The 24,310-nt window shown below is 33.8% G+C and overlaps 1 protein-coding gene and 2 long non-coding RNA genes across 3 annotated transcripts; 1 reads left to right on the top strand and 2 right to left on the bottom strand.

Moving 5' to 3' along the window:
• The first annotated feature begins 135 nt into the window (after positions 1–135).
• Positions 136–3,101, top strand: LOC114265507 (zinc finger A20 and AN1 domain-containing stress-associated protein 4). Its single transcript, XM_028206321.2, has 2 exons — positions 136–258; positions 2,266–3,101. Exon 2 carries the CDS (start codon positions 2,279–2,281, stop codon positions 2,768–2,770), a length of 492 nt encoding a protein of 163 aa, XP_028062122.1. The 5' UTR covers positions 136–258; positions 2,266–2,278; the 3' UTR covers positions 2,771–3,101.
• Positions 3,102–10,423: 7,322 nt separating this feature from the next.
• On the bottom strand, positions 10,424–13,644 carry LOC114294275 (uncharacterized). Its single transcript, XR_014345673.1, has 5 exons — positions 12,902–13,644; positions 12,542–12,632; positions 12,049–12,123; positions 11,888–11,968; positions 10,424–11,809 (listed from the first exon to the last, which is right to left on the bottom strand). It is a non-coding gene; the product is annotated as an uncharacterized LOC114294275 (long non-coding RNA).
• A 1,878-nt stretch (positions 13,645–15,522) lies between these two features.
• On the bottom strand, positions 15,523–18,886 carry LOC145804079 (uncharacterized). Its single transcript, XR_014345672.1, has 5 exons — positions 18,556–18,886; positions 18,402–18,430; positions 17,914–17,975; positions 16,562–16,801; positions 15,523–15,885 (listed from the first exon to the last, which is right to left on the bottom strand). It is a non-coding gene; the product is annotated as an uncharacterized LOC145804079 (long non-coding RNA).
• Between the last annotated feature and the right edge of the window lie 5,424 nt (positions 18,887–24,310).

The following is a 24,310-nucleotide window of genomic DNA, read 5'->3' as shown; positions in this document are numbered from 1 at the left end:
TAAATTTTTAAAAATTATTTCTACTAAAAAAAACTACTTGAAAATGTATTTTTTTTTACCAAATTATATTTTAAATTTATAGTTTTTTTTAAACAGTATTAATATATGTAAATTTTATTATTTTAAATCAAATTTTCTAATAGACTGTGTAGATAGTGGTTGTGGGGAGAAAAAATTGGGTGCGTGTACTGTATTGTGTCTCTCTGCAGAAATCGAAGAGAAGAGAGCTCTCTCTCTCTCTCTCTCTCTCCTTACCGAGTTAGTCTCTCTCTCTCTCTCTCTCTCTCTCTCTCTCCATATGTATATCTATTTATGTAATATGCACATTTATGCTAGTTCGTATACAAATACTGTCGTGGATCGATCTGTTTTTTTTTTTTATAAATATTTTTTATTGATTGTGATTTTGTTCATTTCGATGAAAACAGACGGTTTGTTTATCGTCCTCATGAACAGGTGAAATTTTTGGGGGTCCTGTTTTTTCTATGGCTGATTGAAATTAGTGCTTTGGATTTCTGTTGATGGGTTGGAACAATTTTGGTTAATGGGTTTTACAATTTGGGGGTTTTGTCAAAATTGTGTTTTATATTTTACTTTTTTTGCTAGAAATTAAGTTACTTTTTGGAAGTATTGATTTTTAGCATAAATATTATTGAAGGGTTAGCTTATTTTGGCTTAATTGAAGGTTGGGAAGATTGATCATGTAGTTAGCTATTGTTTGGGTAGACAATTCCAATAGTAGTCTACTGCTTTCGACAGCAAATTTGGTTCACCTTTTGCTCTTAAAAGCAAGTTAATTACTTCCCAATTTTAATAGAAGAGTACCTCTGGCAGTTTTTTGAGTATAAATTGAATGTAAAGGTGATACAGTGTTATCACTGACGTGTGGTATTTAGGGGTTATAAATGAGCCGAACAGTTAATTGTTCAAGCTTGGTTTGAAAACTTTTAACGAGTTTCAAATTTGTTCATGCTTGATTTGTTAAACTTTCGAGCCAATCTCAAACATAGTTTTGTTGAGCCGAGTTCAAGTATTTTGGTATTTTTATATAGTTTTAGGCTTATTGAATCAATTCGAACAATCAATTAACTATTCAAACTTGGTTTGAAAATTTTAACGAACTCCAAAATGTATTCAAGTTTGGTTTGTTTACTAAACGAACTGAGCTTGAACGAGCTTTTAACAAACCAAATACGAGTCGAGCTAGAGTTATTTGGTTTGTTTATCACCCCTAGTGGTATTATCATCTGACTATCCAATAATAAACTACCATTCTTGAAATGTAACCACTGGTAGGGTAGGACTGCTGCAAAGTCATAAAGCCATAGAAAAAGAATACAAGTTTGATACAACTTGTTTTTGGAAAGAAAAGTTGATATTTTGTGGGTTGTGTTTGTCTACAGTGTTCTTGACTTTTAAGAGTCATAAAATTGGAACAATCTCAAGGCTAGAACACAAAGTATATCCATTTCAGTTTAATATGAGAAAATTAGGTGGGTACCTTTACATGGCTTTACTGTCGTGGACTCGTGGTACTCTAGCATACAATTTCATAGAGAAGTTTATGTATTGTAATTTGAATGGAAAACCAAGAGACTTGGTTTTAATTTCATGGCTACTTCTTTAAACCTATTTGAGAGTTTTACTTCATCTTCTTTTTCACTTCCTTTGTCTTCTTCTCCCTATAGGAAAAGTAGTGTCTCCAAGAAATGTTCCGTTCTTAAACCCATGTCGGTTGCACGTGTTGGACACGACGAACACAACACCTATTTTGGCACTTTCATGCTTCCTACGTCTTGTTTATGGTGTAATAATTGGTTTTCGTGCCAGTTTATGGTGGGAATTTTATGTTTCGTAGATTGTGTAAACATGCCAGTTTACGGATCAAGTATGAAAGGCTATATAAGAGTTACCTTTGGGAGGTTATGTTGAAGAGTTTCTGCAATCATGGTTATTGTCTATTAGTTACGTGGTCACTTTTGAGGTTCTGTCAGTTTATATGACACCATAAGTGTATTAATTTGGCTATTTTTTGAACCAACACGAGATTAAAATACATTGAGAACCTGATGAATTTAAACAAATAGTGCTTAAATTAAAATAGTCCTTCCCTCAGCGTAGTAACTTCCATTCCCATTCTAATTTTTAGACATTGTCTTATGCTCAACATACCTTTACTTTGTAGAGTTTTAAGTTGTTTTTTTTTAAGTGGATGAGTGGCAATTTCATTTCCAGTTTGTAGATTTTCAAGTGTATTTTGTGCAGGAGAGGTGAAAAAATGGAGCATGATGAAACTGGATGCCAATATCCTCCCGAAGGTCCTATTTTGTGCATCAACAACTGTGGCTTCTTTGGAAGTGCAGCAACCATGAACATGTGTTCCAAGTGTCACAAGGACTTGACATTGAAACAAGAACAGGCTAAACTTGCTGCGTCGTCCATTAACAATATTATTAACGGATCAAGTGGATTCAGTGTGGGCGTGCAAGTGGATTCATTGGAACCAAAGACTATTTCTCTACCACGAAATCCGGCGTCTGGCTCTGAGGAGACTGGTGAGCCAAAGCTGAAGGAGGGTCCCAATAGGTGCACCACTTGCAAGAAGCGGGTTGGCTTAACCGGGTTCAAATGTCGTTGTGGTGACCTCTTTTGTGGATCGCATCGCTACTCGGACAAACACGACTGCCCTTTTGATTACCGCACCACTGCACAGGATGCTATAACAAAAGCCAATCCTGTTGTGAAGGCAGAAAAGCTCAATAAAATCTAGAGCTGATGGGGATGGATGAAGGTTTGATATGTATATATATGATGGTTCTTGCTATTTTTCCTGGGAGACTTTTGCCGTTACAACGACTCTGCGGTTTAAAGAACTCTTTATGGCTTATGATTGCTGAGATTGTTTGTTGGCTTCAAGTGTCTTTTGTGATGGTTTGGTGAACATTGATTGTGGTTGGGTTTAAATGGTGTTTCTCTCTTGTTGTTCATGTCAAATGGGTATTGTGCAATTTCTTGATAATATGGATTACATCCATGGCATTCTTGTGACTTGTAAATCTTGATTCTGGTTTTTGAGAATATCTTCACTGATTATGCTGCAACTTATTATCTTACAAGTCTTTGATGCAACTGTTATATTTTGTCGGACAGATTTAGCTTAAATAAATTGAAAAAAAATGAATAAAAATTGATTGTCTAAAAATTCAGTTATTATTATTTATTAAGATGACTATATTTATGAATTATATTTTATATATTATATCCTGTGTTATTATTGTATTAGTTTAATTAATATCACTCTTTATATATATTATTCACCTAATAAACAAACAAAATATGGTAGGGTAGTAATTTCAAAAATGTGGTTAGTTGGTAGCCATGTAGCCTCTTTATTTAGAAAAAGTTATATTACTTTCCTAGAAGGTGAATGCAAGAAAGACTCTTCAATACAAACCATGGTTAGTTGTCAATTTTGAAAACCTTTGCTGCTAATATATGTTCACACACTATACATTCATTTTTAACATTTTGTCTTTTTCTAAAACACAATGGTAGCAAATTGTGATGTGTTAATATCAATTCCCTAATAAAAAATGACTAACTTGCCATAGCATATTTAGTAAAAGGACTAAGGCCCTGTTTGGTATACCTTTTTTTCAGCTTATTTCAGCTTTCAGCTTAATTTAAGTTATTTTTGATGTGTTTGGTTTAGCTTAACAATGCAGCTTATAACTTTTTGTAAGTCGGAAATCAACTTATTCTTTGAGTGGGACAGGAGAAGCTTAATTTATAAGTCAGAAATCAATTTATGTTCATAGTTATAAGCTATAAGCTGTTAAGGCATAAGCTAAAAGCACTCTTCCACAGCTCTACCAAACAGGGCCTAAATTGTAGTTCCAAAAAAAAAAGGGACTATATTGGAAAAAACAATTACGTGCACTTTTTTAATGATCCATTGTGTTAACATCATGCCATGTTTGGATTTTTATATATTTTGTTTTATAGAAGGAAAATTAATAATGTCATGTATTAAAATGTTAATGTGATATATATATATATATATATATAATATTATGGAGTGTAAAAAAACAAAAATATTAATATGAAAAAGAAAAATTCTAATGTTCTTAAAATAATTGCTCGGAACACATTGCTTTAATTTTTTTGTGCAGGTTTACTATAACCTGCTAGTCCAATAATATCAAATGATATTTAAATAATTTTAAATTTTTTTTGTGACAAATATAAAAACTTCATTAAAATATAAAAAGAAAAAGAGCAATACTACATTTACTTAATTCTTATTAATAATCTTATTAAAAATATATATGTTCAAACATCAAAGGAGGTTTTAATGTTATTATTTTTTTAGCAACCAATCACAGGTGGCCACTTATATTTTTAGCAATGGCGGAACTATGAAATTAAATCAGATGAGATATTTATTAATTACAATATTAAAAAATTTTACAAAAATATTTCACATAAATTTTTACGATTGACTTCAAGAAATATTTAAAAAAATATTATTTGTAACTAATATATCATGGACAATATAAAAAAAAATAGTCATAGATATAAGTTTTAAAATAAATTATAGGGTAAATTACACTGACACCCCCTGAGATTTATATTTATTACAGTTTACCCCCCTCACATTTGAAAAATTACACTGACCCCATGTTAATTTAATTTTATGTATGATGATCATTACGGGGAGGGAACTATTATGAAACTTTAAACCTCAGGGAGCAATCTGTAATAAAACTTTTAACCTCAGGGAAGGGAATGTAATTTCCAAAAGGTGAGGGGAAAAACTGTAAAAAACATAAACCTCAGGGAGTGTCAATGTAATATACCCTAAAAAAAATTTTAAAATGTTTTTAGACGACCAAAATCAAACAATGTTATTATATTGTACGTGATGGGAGAAAAACCTCATGGACTTATCTTAGCGGTAAGATTCATATCTTAGCGGTAAGAGCATTATCTTACTGGTAAGAAAATGTTCAAATATTGATTATGCCCCTTCCACATATATAAATAATTTTTTTCTTCTCTTAAATTTTCTATTTTTTTTTCTTATGATTATCAAATAAAAACTGAATCTTTGTTTATTTTTCGATATTTAGTGAATTTTTTAAATATTTTCTTCATAAAAATTATATTTTTTATGTATATTTATATTAGGTGTGGCAAAAAATTTCAAAAAACTTGCTCAAAATATGAAAAAATATATATATATATATAGAAAAAACTCAAAAATACGGAAAGCAAAAAAATAATTTTTTTTAAAAAGTATTTTTAGACGACCAAAATCAAACAAGGTTATTATATTGTACGTGATGGGATAAAAACCGCAGGGCACTTATCTTAGCAGTAAGATTCATATCTTGGCGATGAGAGTATTATCTTATCGGTAAGAAAATGTTCAAATACCGATTACGCCCCTTCCGCATATATAAATAATTTTTTTCCTCTCTTAAATTTTCTATGTTTTTCGTCTCTTAAATTTTCTATTTTTTTTCTTATGATTATCAAATTTAACCGAATCTTTGTTTATTTTTTGGTGTTTAGTGAATTTTTTAAATATTTTCTTCATAAAAATTATATTTTTTATGTATATTTATATTAGGTGTGGCACAAAATTTCAAAAAACTTGCTCAAAATATTTTAAAAAATGTAGAAAAAATTCAAAAATGCCGAAAAGAAAAAAATAAATTTTTTTAAATATTATTTTTAGACGACCAAAATCAAATAAGGTTATTATATTGTACGTGATGGGATAAAAACTTCAGGGCACTCATCTTAGCGGTAAGATTAATATCTTAGCGGTAAGAGTATTATCTTACCGGTAAGAATATGTCGCCCATACACCCTCTTCTGCATTTGTAAACAATTTTTTCCCTCTCTTATATATTTTTTTTTTTTGAAGATTATCAAATTAAAATTGAATCTTTGTATTTTTTTAGTGTTCAGTGAATTTTTTAAATATTTGTTTTCATAAAAATTATACTTTTATGTATATTTATATTAGGTGTGGCTAAAAACTCAAAAACATGCTAAAAATATCAAAAAATAAAAATAGCAAAAAATAAAAAATACAGCAAATTAATAAAAAAAAGGAATTTCGGTAAACGGGGAAGTAACAGTAAGGGATTAATATAAATGTGAGTTATATTATACCTTCAGTCACAATAATATATTTTACGTATATTTTGAGTTACCATAATTTATTTTACGTAATTTGTGTATATAAATTATATTAATATTTCAATTACGTTGATTATTTTTTGAACTCTATTTGCTTAAATTGAAATCCATGGATATATTTGTTTAAATTTTAAAAATTATTTGACAATAATTTTATAAACAATTATTTTTTTGTAAATATCACCATGAGAGTCTCACGCCTTGTGAGACTTAAATAAACCATTGGTTTCTAATTGGTTACCTTGTAGCCCTCTGTCTATCATGAGTTCATTGATCTTTGTTCTGACTATCACTCCAGTGATTTCTGTTCTATTTTGTTCTGTAGTATGGTTATGATTATTTATTTACATAATTTATGTATTTCAGTTTTTGCCACTTAAATAATTTGTTTATTCAAATTAAATTAAGTTAACGTTTTAGCTTAAATAACTATCTATGATTACTTTCTGTCCCCTATACTCTTGGCATAATATTTCTCACTCTGCTGTGTACTTATAGCTGTTACTCTTTTCAGGTGATGTGATGTAAAGAAGAATTGTAACCTCGTATAGTGGAATCCGCACAGAATTTGATGCTAACCTATTACATTTTATTTTTCTTTTCATTTTCTTTCTTTTTTTTTTCCAAAAAATTTGTCACTGCATAGAATAATAAAAGCCCTATGGATGTATTTTTGATCATTAATGAAGAAAATTTTATGTTTAATTATTTTCGTACTTCCATTCTATCTCCACCTGCGCCATTAAATTTGTTAAGATTAGAATTAATTAATAAGTTGCGATTCAAGCCCTAAATCTCTGGGGTTGGATTGTGATAGTTTTAGTTTCTTATATTAAATTTTTTTAAAACTGATTTTTTTTTTCATGTTTTTTTGTTTTTAGCGAATATTTTTTAAATGTTAACCATTTTTTTAAAGCTTTTTTAGATACACCTTAATTAAATATATCTAAAAATTAAAATATTTGTGTTAAAATATTTTTAAAAATTAATAAATATACAAAAATATGAAAAATATACTCTCTTTTTTTGTATTTTTTTAATATTTAGTGAATTTTTTAAGAAAAAATATAAAAATTATACTTTTTATGTATATTTATGTTAGGTGTGTCTAAAATTTTAAAAAAATTCTTGAAATATGAAAAAAAATTAGCAAAAATTAAAAAATATGAAAAATAATAAAGTTGAATTTTCTGAAAAGTATTTTTAGACAACCAAAACCAAATAACGTTATTATAATTTCGTCACGAAAGAGAGATGATAATATATATTTAAAATTAAAAAAAAAAATCAAAAAGTAGAAGATGAAAACATATCTTGACTCATTGAACTGTGTAACAACTAGAATTAAAAATAAAAATATTTGACTCGAGCTCATGACTTGGAAATAGTTTAAAATTGTTAAAACCAATATTTAATAAGACTTTACCGATACATATTTGTGTTTTATATAGTTATTTTTTTGTCAATATTTTACTCAACTGTTGTTTGCTGAAATTAGATAGAATATTTATATGACATAATATAAGCTCTGTTTGGTTCCATTCTTAAATCATGATTTCATCTTCATATTCTAACTCTCTGTTTGATTATAATCTTCAAAATGTAATTCCAAATCACATTTAAAAACACTTTTGAAAACATATTTGATAAACCAAAAAGTCTTTGAATTTTTTAATCTATCCGATCGTCTGTCCGAACATCTTCCCAGACATCCAACTGGTCAACCGCAACAGTATTTTTTTCTTTTTTTCTTGTAATTGCCACCTATTATTTGGGAAAAAAATTTATTTGTTTTTGATATTTTTTAAATATAGAATTTATTTTTTTCAACAAAACAATTAATAAAAATTTACAACCAAAATACAATCAAAAATAATTTTAAAACACTAATTGAATATTTTTTTTAACAAAAAATAATATATATATATATATATATATTTTAAATAAAAAAAAATTATTTTTATTAATAATTATTTTTTAAAATTGAATTTTTTTAAACTTTTGAATTAAATTTTAAAAATTCTTTTTAAAACTCATAACCAAACAATTTTCTTATTTCACAAACTCGTTTCAAAAATTCAAAACTCATTCTCAAATAAATTTTCCCTTTTCAAATCATGATTCAATAACTTACAAATTTAAAATACAATTTCATCCTCAAATCATGATTCTAAAACTAAACCAAACGCAACCATAATTTTTTAGTTGTTTATAATTTATCTTCTTGTCAATGCACTACAAGAATTAACACTTTTGGCAACAAAAAAATTGGTCGCTAAAAGTCTATTTTTGGTCGGCAAAAGTTATCCGCGACCAAATTTTTTGGTCGCTACTTTGGTCGCCAATTGAGGGTCGGCAAAAGTAATTCGCGACGAAAATTATTGTTGGTCGGCAAAAGTTAGATTTGCCGACTAAATTTTTGGTCGCTAAATATTTAATTACCGCGACTAATTTATTTTGTTGCCAAAACACTTTGGTCGCGAAAAGTGATATTTTCCCGACCAAATTTCTTAGTCGCCAATTGTCACATTTCGCGACCAAAAAGTTTGGTCGCCAATTATTACATTTCGTGACCAAAATTTTTGGTCGCCAATTATCACATTTCGCGACCAAAAAAATTGGTCGCCATTTGTTACTTTTCGCGACCAAAACTTTTGGTCGGCAAAAGTGAGTTTCCACGACCAAGAGCTATTTTGGTCGGCAATAGATGTATTTTTTGCGACCAAAACTTTTAGTCAGCAATTGTCATTTTTTACAAAAAAAAATTATTTATTTGTCGCGACTAATAAATTGGTCGTCAAAGCAGAAAAACAATACACCTGTAATTCCTAATAATTCATTCAATCCATAATAAACCTATAATTTTAAAGCATCATTCAAATTAACTGAATCATTAACATTCGACACAATACATAATTCATTAACATTCGACACAATACAACTATTCTAAATTTTCATTCACAAGTCACATCCATCTAGCATAACAAATTGAAACATAACTATTTGTTATCCATGCGCAGCTATCAACAAATAAAACTACTAATATTTGTTATCCATACACATCCATCCAAAAATATTTAATACTCCCAAAAATGTTATACTGCCAAGTAGTCTTGTACAATTTAACTTCGTGAACTTGTTAAGAAATATGTTGGGAAGGGTGCTCGTCTGGTTCGTGAACTTTTGATCCACTTTTCCCAACTTTTGATCCACTTTTCAATGATGGCCCCATCGATATTCAGTGCTTGCTATGTAAGATATACACTCCCCCTACTCCAACCAATCAAAAAGAAAATTAATAAGAGAATCTAAACAGCATATTCTTTAGAGCTATTAACTCATGAATCATGATAACAAATGCAAAGAAGTAAAGAAAAAAGTTGCATAGGTCAATACTACCATGCTATTCAACAATGAAGCAGTAGTTACAAAAATACAAGCTTTATATGAATAAAATCTGTAAATAATCATATACTACGATAGTCGAGTTTAATCTGTTATTGGATACAATTTTTCACACCATCATGCACAGAATAGAACTATAGTTCGTCTTGCAATTCAACAATAAGCAATGAACCAATGACTGATGCACAGTAAGCAAAGATAGATCAACATCAACAGATAATTAAAGATAAAGAATGAACAGGTGAATAAAGAACAATAAGTGTGCTAATATAAAATCTCTCAAAAATTATACCCAAAAAAAAATCAACTATTAATATATATATATATATATATAAACACATGAAAATAAAATAATTTCATCATCTTTTACGTTGAAAGTAAGTATATTCTTTATTTTACCAAATTAATAAGAAATCATTTTTCACATTCTACATATGGAAAAGAAGTAATGAACAAAAAGTAGTATATATTTTAGAAAACTCTATTAAAACACAAATTGAAATAGAACACCTAAAATTAAAAAGTCTAAAGGTTAAGAAAATAATAGCTATAAATCCATTGCTTTTATCTTATCATTAGATACCAAGTTATTTTTTTCAAACTAACAATGTATTTCATGTGTCTAAACAATGGACACATTTATGGAAAGTCCCCAACACATCATTCCATACATTAATAATCTTGCCAGCAAGCCTTAGAAACAAAAAAATAAAAATCAAAGAGCATAATCACTGCTGGAAATTTGACTCGTCAGTGCCAAACCCAGAAAACATTATCTCAACTCTCAACCAGAGAGAGAGAGAGAGAGAGAGAGAGAAGAAGAATAAGAATAAGACGAAGATATAGCTATGCAAATGAGCATTTGTAATGATACAGTTCTACATATCACTGGATTTATCTGATACTTTGACCGCATTTAAACCTGCCAGAGTCAAAAACAAAGACACAAGGAGAAAAAAAAATATACGAGTCCCACCCTACCCCAACCATAATACATACTTTACAAAATCATCTCTTAACAAATTCTTTGAGGGACCTTTCATATTTGTTGTCATTGATGGTTTCCAACCCCATCCTATTCTAAGCTCAAATCCTCTGGCCTCAACTGTTATTTTAGCTTCCAACACCATATCTCTCTCCACCCATTGCTAATGTTCATCGAAGCTCAGCTGTGTCAACCCATTAAACATAGTGAGTGCAATATAGCAAACGCATCCAGTAACTTGGCCCATACTATCCCCAATGTGACGGGTTTGGGGAGGAACTCAACAAGGTTGGGGAGGGTTAAGGCCGCTAGGTTCAATGTTTTATAAACTACAACAGATAGAACTGGTCAACTCAACTCAACTCTCATTGTGTTTCTTATAAAAAATTCAAGGGGTGCAACTGTACCACAGTCACCAACTCCAACTCCATACCTTATAGAGATATATCAACTCTCATTGTATTTCTCATTGATAATATCATTTTAAAAGCAACATTTTATTAGAACTGGTGCTATAGTATTCCTGGAATAAATAAAAATTAAATAAATAAAAAACCATAGGAAAAGCAATAAATAAAACAAAGGAGACTACTAACTCTTGAAGACAAATGAGTATAGCATGATTCAGTCTGTTTAGAGCCAGAGCATCATAGTCCAGACAGATAATAAAAAATATCTCGACGGTATTCCTCTTACAAAGTAGCATACTAGAAATAAGCTTTATGTATAGGAAATAAACTTCGATGACAGCCACATTTCGCCCATAAACGAAGAAGATGTGAAGTCAGCTGCTGCTTATGTGCTTTTCTATAGGAGGGTGAAAACAGATTTGGATGCAAGTGAGTTATTCGAGGGCTTCTTCAAGGTTGGCAAATTTTGGTCCAACTTTGAGCTAGTATAATTTAAAAAATAGATTTGGATGCAAATCAGCACTCAGAAATATATATATTTGATTTGATATTGTTTATTTCTCTACATGTTAATCACTTCTAAGGAGTACTCCATCAATGACAAAACCAGTACTTCACATCTCTCTTTTCTACATGTCATCTATTCTTTTATTTGTTGAATTGACTCACTAGTAAACATTAAGCAAACATCATGTCTTAATAGATTTAGAAAAGTGAGAAATTAAAAACTAGTGATGTTAGTACTTTTACCTTGTTAGTTCTTCTTCTTCTTCTTCTTCTTCTTTGAAAGGTAAACCTATATTTAATCAGAACAAGTATTTTAATTAATAAGATATTGTATTGTCAAAAAAGCTTTGATTAAATGATTGCTCACCTCTTGGGATGAAAATGCATGAGATTGTTGTTGATATGACATTGGCCGAACAGTGGGATGACTACTAAGTGAATCAGCAACCTATCATTCAATAAGAGGCTTAAGTTGTATAGTAGCTCTGGGCAATTTAAAGTAAAAACTAGTAAAAATAATGAAAATACCTGCTGCCTATATAATGGGTTCGAGGGTGCAAAAGTTGCTGCCTCCATGTGCTCCGTTAGCTCATTCATTTGAGTCTGCAATTTTGAATTCAATAATTAGCATCCAATACAGGGATTTCAATAATTAGAATTTCAATAATGAGTCTCTCATTTAAGGGTAATCAAATACAGGGATTTTACAAAGCTCAAGACTCATTCCTGGTCATTTGTGAATGAACACTTTCCCTTCACCTTCAGTGACTCCCTAAACAATTACAGACACCAGCATAACAAAAAAATATGTATGTGGGGGGACCAGAAAAGCACTGTTTTCCACATTTTAGATAGCTCTCACCAAGTGAAATGAGCCAAACGATGGAAAAGCAATGCATGTGTTTAGAAGACAAACGATTTTTCCTGGTTATAAGCTTCTAAGCATTATGTAAATGATAACAATAACAGCATAAACTCGACCAAAAATATCATCTGAGATCTCTGAACAACATTAACTTACCCAGAGGAAGATGCGTCAGTTGATTGCTGATCAAACAAAGAAGAGCTAGACGATGGTATCTTGTCTAGAAAAGTTGCATTGCTTGTCAACACTGCAATCACAATCCAAAAGGAGTCATGCCCGTTAAAGTAGGCCATCATGAAAGCAAATAACTGAAATCTTTAAACCAGCCTTACATTGGAACTCTCTTAATACTCGCTCATAAATAGCAACTCTTTGAAGCTTTATTTCACTAATGAAATGAGACAGAAACCCTCCACGATTCCAATGCCTTGTTACTTTAGGTACTCACAAGTTACTTTTGACTAGAAAAGCTTATTAATCTACAACAGTAAATTGTACTGTTATGTAACCAGTTACCTCAAAAGCTTAAGCTGTCCAGGAATGGGCTTAAAATGTATATCAAGCTCCAACATTTGCATGTTGAGACTCTATTTGGAAACTTATTATGCCTCACTGCAGGTAACCACTCTTTATCCTTGGCGGCGAGCAAAACAAACTCTGAATACCCGTAAATTGGTAAGGTGAGTGTTCACTATGAACACCCTGTCTTTAGCCCTGGATCACCCTGAATCAGTTTTCACTTTTCTTTAGACTTCAGAGTTCATAATGCTCGAGTATTAAGCCAGGATATTCCCATCTCAATTGAATCAGAACTGATCCATACATATAGTTAGGATCACCCCAAGTAAATTGTCAATCTTTGCAAGAAAAATATATGTACTTCCCTGCCATTACAGAATGAACAAGAGGTTGAGAAGAAGGATTGAGAAGAAGCATTGAGAAGAAGGATAACATTCCCACTAGATAAACATATCTACAAAGTATAAGCATTGAGAAGAAGGATAACATTTTCCTTGTATCACTTGCCTCAAGGAAGCCATATCCACCTATGGGTAATCTCACCTTTCCTTCCATGTGTTCACCCTCCCCTTCCCAAACTAAAGCACAGCACAGAGACGGGATTCTCAACCTTTTAAAATTCATGGAAAAGAGCAATACCAATATCACCAAAAGAAGATGACAGCCCCTACATTCCCACTAGATAAACAGCACAAAGATACAAAATTTCAATGATCTTTAGGGGGTGTTTGGGAAGTGGCTATTTTAGTTAACTTTTTTGCTTTTCATGAAAGACATTCAAAAAAATAGTAAGACTGATGTTATTGGGTGTTTTGACTTTTTGACGATTTTTAGCGAAAAAGCAACCACCCCAAACGGGCCTCAGTGATGGAAGGCTATCTATGTTCCCTTCCTTTTAGTTCTCTTTTTCATTTTTATTTTTACATCTGTCTTCCTTTGGTTGGTTTCAAGTCACACAAAGTAGTCTATGATATTATATGCCAAAAAAAAAACTTGAGAACTTCATTTTATATACACACTAGTTCCATGTCATGTCATACCTCAACTTCTTTTTTTCTGATATGGGATCAATTTGCTTTACAAACAACACCAATGTTTCTGAATCTCAGATTATTTAGCTCCTGTACAAACTATTAGGCAAATCATAGTTTTCTGAACAAAAATTCATCCTTTTTTTGTTTTTTGTTCAAATCCCAATAATTGGGCAAGTCCATTACCTATCATGGTATTGTAAATTAGCTTCACATCCCTCAGATATGCAATAAACTTTGATTTGTTTAACTCATAGCTGTTTCAATACAATACCCAAAAACAACAAAAACAAAATCAACACAGAAAATTCTATGAACATAAACGAATCCTCTTTACTCGAATCGACACTTAAACGAATCCTCAATGTACTATATAGTTGAGGCCTAGTTTGAATTTCAAATTTCAAATTCTGTAACTTCTTCAGTTTTTTTTCCCCACATATATTTTTTATTTTCATATCACCCATCAGGTGTGCACACATTCTAGTACACACACACACACACACACACACACACACATATATATATATATATATATATATGTATAGAGCTCAATATAATGGATTAACCACAAGTATTCTGTACAAGATTGAACTTAAAGTCGAATCATCTATAAGTGAAATCAATTTGGAGGTTGAAGAAGAAGAGTACGAAGTGGGACAATGTTACCTAGGCCAAAGATGAGTGGTTGGAGGAGGAGCAATAGGCAAGCGAAGACGAAATAGAGTCCAAAGGTGCAGCTCAGCTCCAGGTTAGCTCAACTCAGCTCATGGGTGTTCATAATGTACCAATCACAAGTTGCATAAAATTGTCAAAGCTATTCAACAACACAAAAGAGAGAAGAAAACGGGTCAGCTCAGCTCATCAGGATAAGTGGACCACCTCAAAAGGATATTATTACTATATTGAAGTCTGATACACAAGAAAATAATTAAAATGGTCAAAGTATCCAAAGGTGATGAAATTTAATAACAACATAAAAAATAAAATAAAATAAATCCTAACCCAAAAACTGTCTTGAGAAGTCTAACCATATCCCCCAAAATCATAACTTTAAAAGCAAAAGAAGAAACCAAAAACCAAAAACATTGAAACCAATTCCAGTGAGTCAACAGTTGAATTCTATATTACTAATTACAGCAAAGGCAGACAGTAAGAAGATGCCCATGAAGAGCTCTACAAATATATGTTTTTGAATTCAAATGCATAGAGAAGCATTACCTCAATTCCACCAACAAATATAAAGAAACATACACACATACACATAAAGATGAGTAGATACACACATACACATATAAAGATGAAGAACTACCAGGTCTTTGTTGTTCGAGATGATTTTTTCTTTTCATTTTTGTTCATTCATTAATGAGTAGATATTGGTTTTTAAAAAGATTACCTTACAACAGCAAGGATCAAAATTCCAACCCAGTGTCATGTCAGTATGCATGGAAACATTAATGTTTCAAAAAGACTATAGAAAGAAACGAAAAAAGGAACTTGGAAATAGATGGAAACATTCGGAAACCGTGACTAAAATCTATCCATACATATAAAAGCCCAATAATTGATTGATTGAAGATATTAAAGTCGTGGGAATCAGCCTCTCCATTAGGAAAAAAATAGTAATAAAGTGGAGGGAAATCTATTTACCATCCCTCAGACCCAAATGTAAACAGGAGCTTTGTGCACTGGATACGACCTTCTACCATTACATTCATAGATACAAAGGCAAAGGTGTAGAACCAAGGCATTTTGTAATTCAATTTTATTCAGTAGAACCAAGGCACATCACCAAGAATAATACAATAAAATTAATGCATAAGATCTATTCCTGTGAACCTTTGTCGGAAAGAGGTACAGAGCACACACTAACAAATTCTGGGACAATACTTCTAGTACTGGCAGATTGTAGCAAAGAGATTTCCCACTGGATGTCATTGTTGCCACCATCTGCATCAGAATAGTCCAGCACTCAGCACAGCATTCCACATAAGATTTAAATAGAAGGTGGTTTTTATATCCACATCTAAGGTCCCCAGGCCAAAGAGGTCTTCTTAGGCCAAAGAGGTCTGCAAAGTCAATGGTTATACAATGATTATACTAAAAACAAGTCATGCTTGAGTAGCCCACTACTTGGCCCGTTTCGTTTACAGTCCAAATTCAACCACGTCAATCATGCATACTCCACAATAACAACTAAATTAACTTGCAAGCCCATGAATGTTTCTAACCAAGCAATGACTAATCTCCTATTAGTTTGTCACTTATAGTACACAAGTCAAACTATTTCTCGGTAGCTTCACGTACACCGAAAACATAGCAGTTTGTCACGTGACTCACTTAAAGATGACTTGAGAAAATATACGGACGAAGACAAAAATACCTCAATAAAACATAAACAGATTGCACATAAAATAAGTCCCATGTTTGTTTAGTCTTAGAATTTGAAAATACCCTTCCTTTTTAACACCATAGTTATCAGAATTATATTGGCTATTAGCCTATATTAAGAACTAGTTCAACCAATCAATAGCAGTTTCCAGAGATTCACCAGTTGATTCATCCACTTATGAGATGCATGGCAAGAAAATTATTTTTAGCACAAATAAAAAAGTCAGTATCATACCTAGATATATTTTTTCATTCAGCTAACTTGCATCAACGTTGGAGGATGACTTCTTTTTTCTCTTATGCTTGGGCTTCACTGCATCTATTAAAGTCTTCTTTCCATTTGTTTGTCCTCCAGTTCCCACTTCCCCATCTGGAGAAGGAGCCGACTTAACATCCTCAGCAAGTTGGTCTGGTTCTGTTTCAGATGGCTTCTCATGTCTTGATTCTTCTAGCTTCTTATTGGATGTTAACGCTCCTGCACGTCACATTAAAGCAGGTTAATTTCTACCTCATCATTGTTTTGTTGAATGTAAAGTAAGTTTAAACGCAACACTAACATACAGGAATGAACATAGATCCCAAAACTAAAAATGGAAGCTGTCACAGAAGGCATAAAAAAAACTTTTGAGAACAGCTAAACAAGAGTTTACTTTCTTCCCCAATTGACTTTCTACATACTGTATGCACATGCAGATAGAATACAGCAGATGTGATTATAAATAATTTATTGATTCACAAAGGGTACATAGTTACAGCAACAGAAAATACAGGTTCAATTGAAGAAAAGCTTGACTAGCTTTTTCATTTTTCAGATATCACAACCCAAAATTAGAATCAATGAGTTGACTAGTGTCAATATGGACAAAGACGTACAAGTAAGCAAGCCTGCTTACCATGAATGCCGAACAACGCATATTTATGTTGATTTACATAGGCAAGGTTGCATTCATTTGATGTTAATTCCTTCAATTTATGTTTAATTCTGTGGAAATCTCATTGTAAGGAATAACTTGGCAATCAATGTGGTGTTAAAGAGCTTTGGAGAGGCTTAGAAGCAAGGAAGAGATGAAATTAAGTTAATGCAGCACAATAGTGGAAGCTTCTAGAGAGTGCTATCGCGCCCATATCTAGCAACCAAAAGAAAATTGTCCAGAAAGCATGCTATTGGAGAATGCTAGAGCACCCAATCTATCTATCACACTAGTCTACTAGGTGCACAGATGTATTGACAAGAATTAAGAAATAAATACAGGGGCATATAGGAGCAAGGATAAGAAGCAACTGCCACTTCTTCATTGGCAACCATTATTTTTTTAACCATACCACTTGAGATTATATAAAAAGGCAAAAAATAAATAACAATTTTGAAAGACCTGTGCAACATCAAGTGATCACATGCATTCTCAGCCAACAAGACAACTATTAAATCCAGGAATATGACTTGGGCCTTCCGCGACTAAGACCAACCAACCAAATCAAATAACTAAGTGTAAAGCTCATCAAAATGCATATAACATTTTCAAAGAAACACTAAAAGATAGAATGGCAATTGTTATGCTTTTAGGAATTATTTTAGAATTTAGATACCACATGCAGCAGCTAGAGAAGTTTTCAATGCATCAGGATCAATTCCCTTCGAGTATGGATCCCTGAAAAAGAAACCAACCTACTTAAAAATGAGAAACCATGTGCTAAGGAGAAATAGGAAAGGAAATTCAACACATAATTTTTCCAGCTTAAAAAGCAAGCATGTGATACAGGGAAGAAAGGGCCAACAAACGATAGTTCAAGAACCATACTGTTGCAACTAGCATAGCAACAAATCCCAAAACTATTATGCCACTTACATATAAATAAACTGCCTTCACTAGCAAATGTAATTTCATTTTGATGTGCTTTTTGAGAACCATGGAAACTAGATTTAGACCTTGTTTGGGAACTAGAGTTTTTAGCTAGATTATAAAATGGAAGGACTTGCTTTCATACGCCAAATCAGATCAGTTTTATTAAAGCTAAACCAATACAAACAACACACAGATTGAAATAGAGAAAAGAGAGATTGAAATTGATCGAACCTTTAGACGAAATCGAACTGCTTGAAGCTCTGAGACGGCGTAGAGATCAGGCACAGGGAGAGAGAGAGATAAGAGGCAGGAGAACCGTCGTAGGATTAGGGTTTGATAAGAAGAGAGATCAATCATGGAATAGAAGGAGGGGTAGTGTATGTACCTGAAGGATGAGGTCGTTGTAGATATCGATGATCTTCTTGTAGGATTTGGAAGCCATTGTGTCGCTGTGGATCGCTCACGACGGTCAGATCTCGGCCTAGGACTCAAATCTGATTCAGATCTCGACGATCTTCTCGGATTCGGCGGAGGCACAGGCGGAGGAGAAGGAGGAGGATCATCGACGATGTAGATGTGGTGATCTGTTACGATGGGGTGAGGTTTGGCGATGGAGGATAATTTGAACAAAATGTTGTGTGTAATTGTAAACAGAGAACAGGGGTGGGCGCGAGATTTCCCTCTAAAAAAATTTCGCCTTTAACGACTAAATTCCTTTTTTGTCGCAAAACCTCAAATATATAACGACTAATTTTTTTAGTCGCCAAATCTCAATCAACGGCGACTAACATATTAGTCGCTAAAAATACTAATTTGGCGACTAATTTTTTTTGGTTGCTGAAAATAAATTTTTGGTCGCCAAAAAATATGTGACCTTCCGCGACCAAATTTGTAGTTGGTTGGCAAAAGCACACCACTTTCTGCGACCAACTCATTTTTTGGTCGCCAAAATATAACCTTCTGCGACCAATAATATTTGGTCGCCAAAAATAATGATCATTCGCGACTAATTAATATTTGGTCGCCAAATATCATTTTTTTGCGACCAAAATTTTTTTGGTCGGCAAAAGTGGTCGCCAAATGTGTAAATTCTTGTAGTGATGCTTTGCGCTGCTGTTGTTTCTTTGGGGTTCATTTGCTCAGATGCATGTGCACAAGTGTAACATCCTTCACAGATCTGCATTAAAAAATGTAACATCCTTCACAGACCTTCATTTTAAAAAATAATTTAAATTTTCAGATAGTTACAAGTTATTTTTTTTTACTCCATGAGAAGCAGCTACTTTATACTTCATGGTGTCATCGCTGCAAATCTTTCCCCTTCACATTTAGAAGTGTTTCTACTGCATAGTCCATCTCAACCTTAACCTTTCAACTTATAAATGTGAAAATAAAGGAGACAATAAAAGAAATGAAAATTTTCAATTTCTCCTTTTGACATGATTTTTGCTCGAGTCACATACAATTCCAATTTCGATATCAACCGCTGTAAAATAATTTTTCATGTAAAATGTTTTTGCAGAAAAAAATTCTTTTTTTTTTTCATTGTTTGCTTGACACCGTAAAATATTTTTCAAAAAAAATCCATATACTTTAAAAATGCCATTCCATTGATTTTAGAACAATAAAATCACATGAAAATCAGTATAATAGCTAAAAATAAACCAAAACAGTGTGTAGAAAAGAAAATCAATCACTTGACCCTAGAACTGGACAAGTGAGAAGTTACACCTGCAATCAAAATAAATTAGTCCAACATAAACAAAGTGTGGTCATTCTATTAATTACATAATTAATCAAAATATCACCTTTTGATTAATTACATAATTAATCGAAAAATCACCTTTTGGATTAAACCACAAAAAAAACCACCACCTTTTGATAAACCCCTCCTTCCCCTCCAAAAAAAAAAAAAAAAAAAAAAAAAGAAAAAGAAAAAAAAAACAACCTTAACCACAAAAAATCACCATCAACACAGCCCCACCATGACCACCCCCACCATCAACCTCTAGCTCTCAACTGCAAGCCCTCCAGTCCCGGGACGAACCATTCCAGGCCAGCGGGAGAAAGGGGGTTTAGAGAAATCACCTCCACCACGACGACGACGACGACAACTACCACCCCCACCCGAAGTAAAATTTGAGAAATCCACACAAAATTTGTGGTCTCCATTGCTCTCCTAAAAAAAGGAGGAATCGCTAGCAGAACCTGGTGTGGGTGAGGCCTCCGGGTGAGACTGGTGTGGGGAGGAAGACAACTTTTTCACCTCTGCCTGATCCCGTTTTCTACCACCACCCAGCAGGCACCCTATTATCAAACCCAGTATTAATCCTATTGTCCAACCCACCCAAATGGCATCCGTGTCACTCATTGTGGTGTGAAAAGAGTAATTACAGAGAGAAAGAGAGCTTCTTGAAGTTAATGCGAGAGAGAGAAAAGAAGAGTTTGAAGGCTTATTTTGGGAAGATGGTAAAAAGTAATTTTTTGGCTTTTAATCAAGTTTTTGGCTTTTTTAGACAAATGATTTGGGAAGTTGGTAAAAAGTGACTTTTGACTTTTTTGATTAATGTTTGTTTATGATGTCAAATCATAATAAAATGACCAAACTACTCCCATTTATTTAAAATATTTACGACTTCACCTATGTAACACATTTTGACCCATGAGGGTAAAATTGTAATTTCACCGTTGGCTAAAAACCAACTTCCCAAATGAAAAAAAACATAAAAAAGCCAACTTTTGACTTTTGCTACAAACCAAAAAAAGTGACTTTTAGCCAACTTCCCAAAATAGCCCAAAGAGAGTTTGTAGAAGTTAATAGACAGAGAAGAGATTGAATACATCTAGTTCCCACACACACCCAGCGTTTTTACTGTAGAAATTTAATGTATAAAGAGAAAAAGAGAATTGTATTATTGATTGATGTTTGTAATTGTTGAATTATTGAATGCTACAATGATTCCTATATATAGAAGAGTAGGTGGTAGTAGGTGGTAGATGGAGTAGGTAAAGTGGAGGTGGTAGGTGGAGTAGGTGAAGTGGAGGTGGTAGTGGTGTAGTGGGTTTAGTGGAGTAGGTGAGGTGGTAGTGGTGTAGTGGGTTGGGTTTAGTGGAGTAGGTGAGGTGGTAGTGGTGTAGTGGGTTAGGTTTAGTGGGTGAAGTAGGTGATAGGTTTTAACAGCCCCCCGCAAACTCAAGGGGGATAGGAACTAACCAACTTGAGTTTGGAGAGAGTAACAAAACAAGAAAATACATAAAAAAATAAAAGAGGATAGGAGACACTGTATGGTCGTGTCAGACCGTTGTAGAAGACCGATGTAGAAGACAGTTTATGGGGTCATGTCGGACCGTTGTAGAAGACAGTTTACGGAGTCTTGCTGGACCCTTGTAGAAACTAACCGGAATCAATGTCGGGACAGTTTACAGAGTTTTGTCGGACCCATAAAGGAGCTAACCGGAATCAATGTAGGGACAGTTTACAGAGTCTTGTCGGACCCATGAAGGAGCTAACCGGAATCAATGTCGGGACAGTTTACAGAGTCTTGTCGGACCCATGAAGGAGCTAACCGGAATCAATGTCGGGACAGTTTACAGAGTCTTGTCGGACCCTTAAAAAGTCGCACCCTCAAAAGGTGTGCCCAATTTTTCAAAAAGGCGTGCCATCAAAAGGCGTGCCCAATCCATAAAAAAACGTGCCATCAAAATGCGTGCCCAATCCATAAAAAGGCGTGCCATCAAAAGTTGCGCCCTCAAAAGGCGCGCCCACTTCATCAAAAGTCGTGCCCGACAGAAAGCGTCGAGCCATCAAAAGGTGAGCCGGAGACGCGGCGAGGCACGTGAGCGACAGAGCGGTGTGTCGGTCGCGTCGTCAGTGTCAATATAAACCAATGCGGAGGCGGAGGAAACCAAACTAGACTGAAACCTCTGAACTTGTCATTCTGAAACAATCTGTAAATACTCTGTATCCAACCCTTCTCGGAAACACTCAGCAACCCAAAAAACATGGCCTCTTCTTCCCGTTCAGCTACCCAGAACATGGCCTCATCTTCCCGTGGTCTGCTCACTCTCTTTCCCGACCTCAACGAGTCAACAGGAGAGATAACAGGTGCGGTGGCCCGTGAACCTCAACCAAACACCTCTGGTTTTGCTCTGTTGAACTTTCCGATGCGGTCGGTGGAGCAAAAAATGGCAGTGCAAACGGATATTGAGGCCAATCAGTATACATTGAAGTCATGTGTGGAAACCATGACTGTGGTCACAAACTTGTCGCACCGGCTGCAGAGTAGGACAAATGAGGTGCAACAGTTAAACGCCCAACTGGCTCTGCTCCAGCGCATGTATAAGGATGCGCGAGCAGAGATAAGTGTGCTAAAGGCGGAAAATAAGGAGCTGAAGCGGAAGGCCACCGTGATGTTCTGATTTGGAGGTCCGCCATATGTTGCAGTGGAGGAGTATGGGGGAGTGAACGTGCTGGGCGGCGTGGAAAACACGGAGGCAGCACCGGCAAGGACCGCTCAGGACGGAGGCAAGAAGAAGAGACCGGCGGCAGAGTAGAGAAGAAAAATCCCGCCTGTGGATGTGGTTGTTTGGGTTTGTTTTTTTTTTTTTTTTTTTTTTGTTGGTGTAAAATTGTGATCAGGGCGAAATCCCGATAGAAATAAAATGAGTGTATTGTGCAAATTCGAATGGCTTGAAGGTACAAGACTGAGCAGAAAAATTAGATGGAATGAATTTTTTTTTTATTTTTTTATTTTTTTATTTTTAATAATAAAAAATTGAGGTTCAAGGAAAAGTTGGGCTGTGGAAAGAAGAAAAAGAAAAAGTAGCACCCACGTGAGTTCCATCCAATTTTTTATATATATAAGATAAAAAAAAGGTTTGGACGGTGGAAAAATATTTTAAAATAGAAAAAATTATATAATATAGTTATCTCTTTGAAACTATATGCTGGTGTTGATCAAAAAAGTGGGCCAAATTACCAATACCGCCAATCTTGTAGACATCCTGAAGTGGGAGACGAAGAGGCTTGTCTGATGGCCTCTTGGGCTCTGTAATCATGTCGAGGGCATCAAGAAGGGTTGGGCCCTTGTACCATGTTACCGGTGTAGAAGACACTGTATGAGTGTGTATATAGACTGTCCAAAAGATATACATGGATATAGATATCGAGCCCTCAAAAGTCGTGCCCTATTTTGTGGCTTGGAATAGCAGGGGATTGAAACCAGACGCAAGGAAGGCCGGTGTCGTGACGGAGCTTTGGCAAAGGGACATCGACGTGCAAGCGGTGGTGGTCTCCGGCGACTGAACAGTAGTGCACTCAGAAAGGAAATTTCAAGGTATGTGTAGAAAAATTTTAGCAGATTAGGTTGAGGTCCGGCGGACGGCCAAGGCGAGGTTGCCGCCCGCCGGTGAAGCGAAAAAATACTAAGTGCTTAACCTTGCTCTGATACCATGTAGAAATTTAATGTATAAAGAGAAAAAGAGAATTGTATTATTGATTGATGTTTGTAATTGTTGAATTATTGAATGCTACAATGATTCCTATATATAGAAGAGTAGGTGGTAGTAGGTGGTAGATGGAGTAGGTAAAGTGGAGGTGGTAGGTGGAGTAGGTGAAGTGGAGGTGGTAGTGGTGTAGTGGGTTTAGTGGAGTAGGTGAGGTGGTAGTGGTGTAGTAGGTTAGGTTTAGTGGAGTAGGTGAGGTGGTAGTGGTGTAGTGGGTTAGGTTTAGTGGGTGAAATAGGTGATAGGTTTTAACATTTACAAATTCGAAAAGACATCCCACCGGGTTAGAGTCACCAACCTACTACACTATAGTCTACGCCATTGCTTCATAGACCATGAATACCGACCTCACTGGGACAACTTTTTTTAAAAAAAAATAATTTTTTGACTTTTTAATTAAAAAAGATGTGAAAACAAATAACTGTCTGAAAATTAAGACTTGTTTGGATCCGAAAGTAATTTGAGCCGACATAATTTCTAGAGCCTTAGCCCAAAAAGAAACCCAACTACTGAATGAAATCAGAGCCTACTAAATAATTTAAACAACAATTTAGACCAAGAAAATTTCTAGGGCCTCAGTACAAAACAGATGACTAAATACAAATAATGAATCTGCCACTTGCTTGGTTTTGATC

The sequence above is a fragment of the Camellia sinensis genome, chromosome 12, assembly GCF_055761805.1.
Source record: "Camellia sinensis isolate YWXY chromosome 12, ASM5576180v1, whole genome shotgun sequence".
NCBI lineage: Eukaryota > Viridiplantae > Streptophyta > Magnoliopsida > Ericales > Theaceae > Camellia > Camellia sinensis.
The sequence above is the reverse complement of the archived record's forward strand: the minus strand, read 5'-3'. Positions and strand labels throughout refer to the sequence as shown.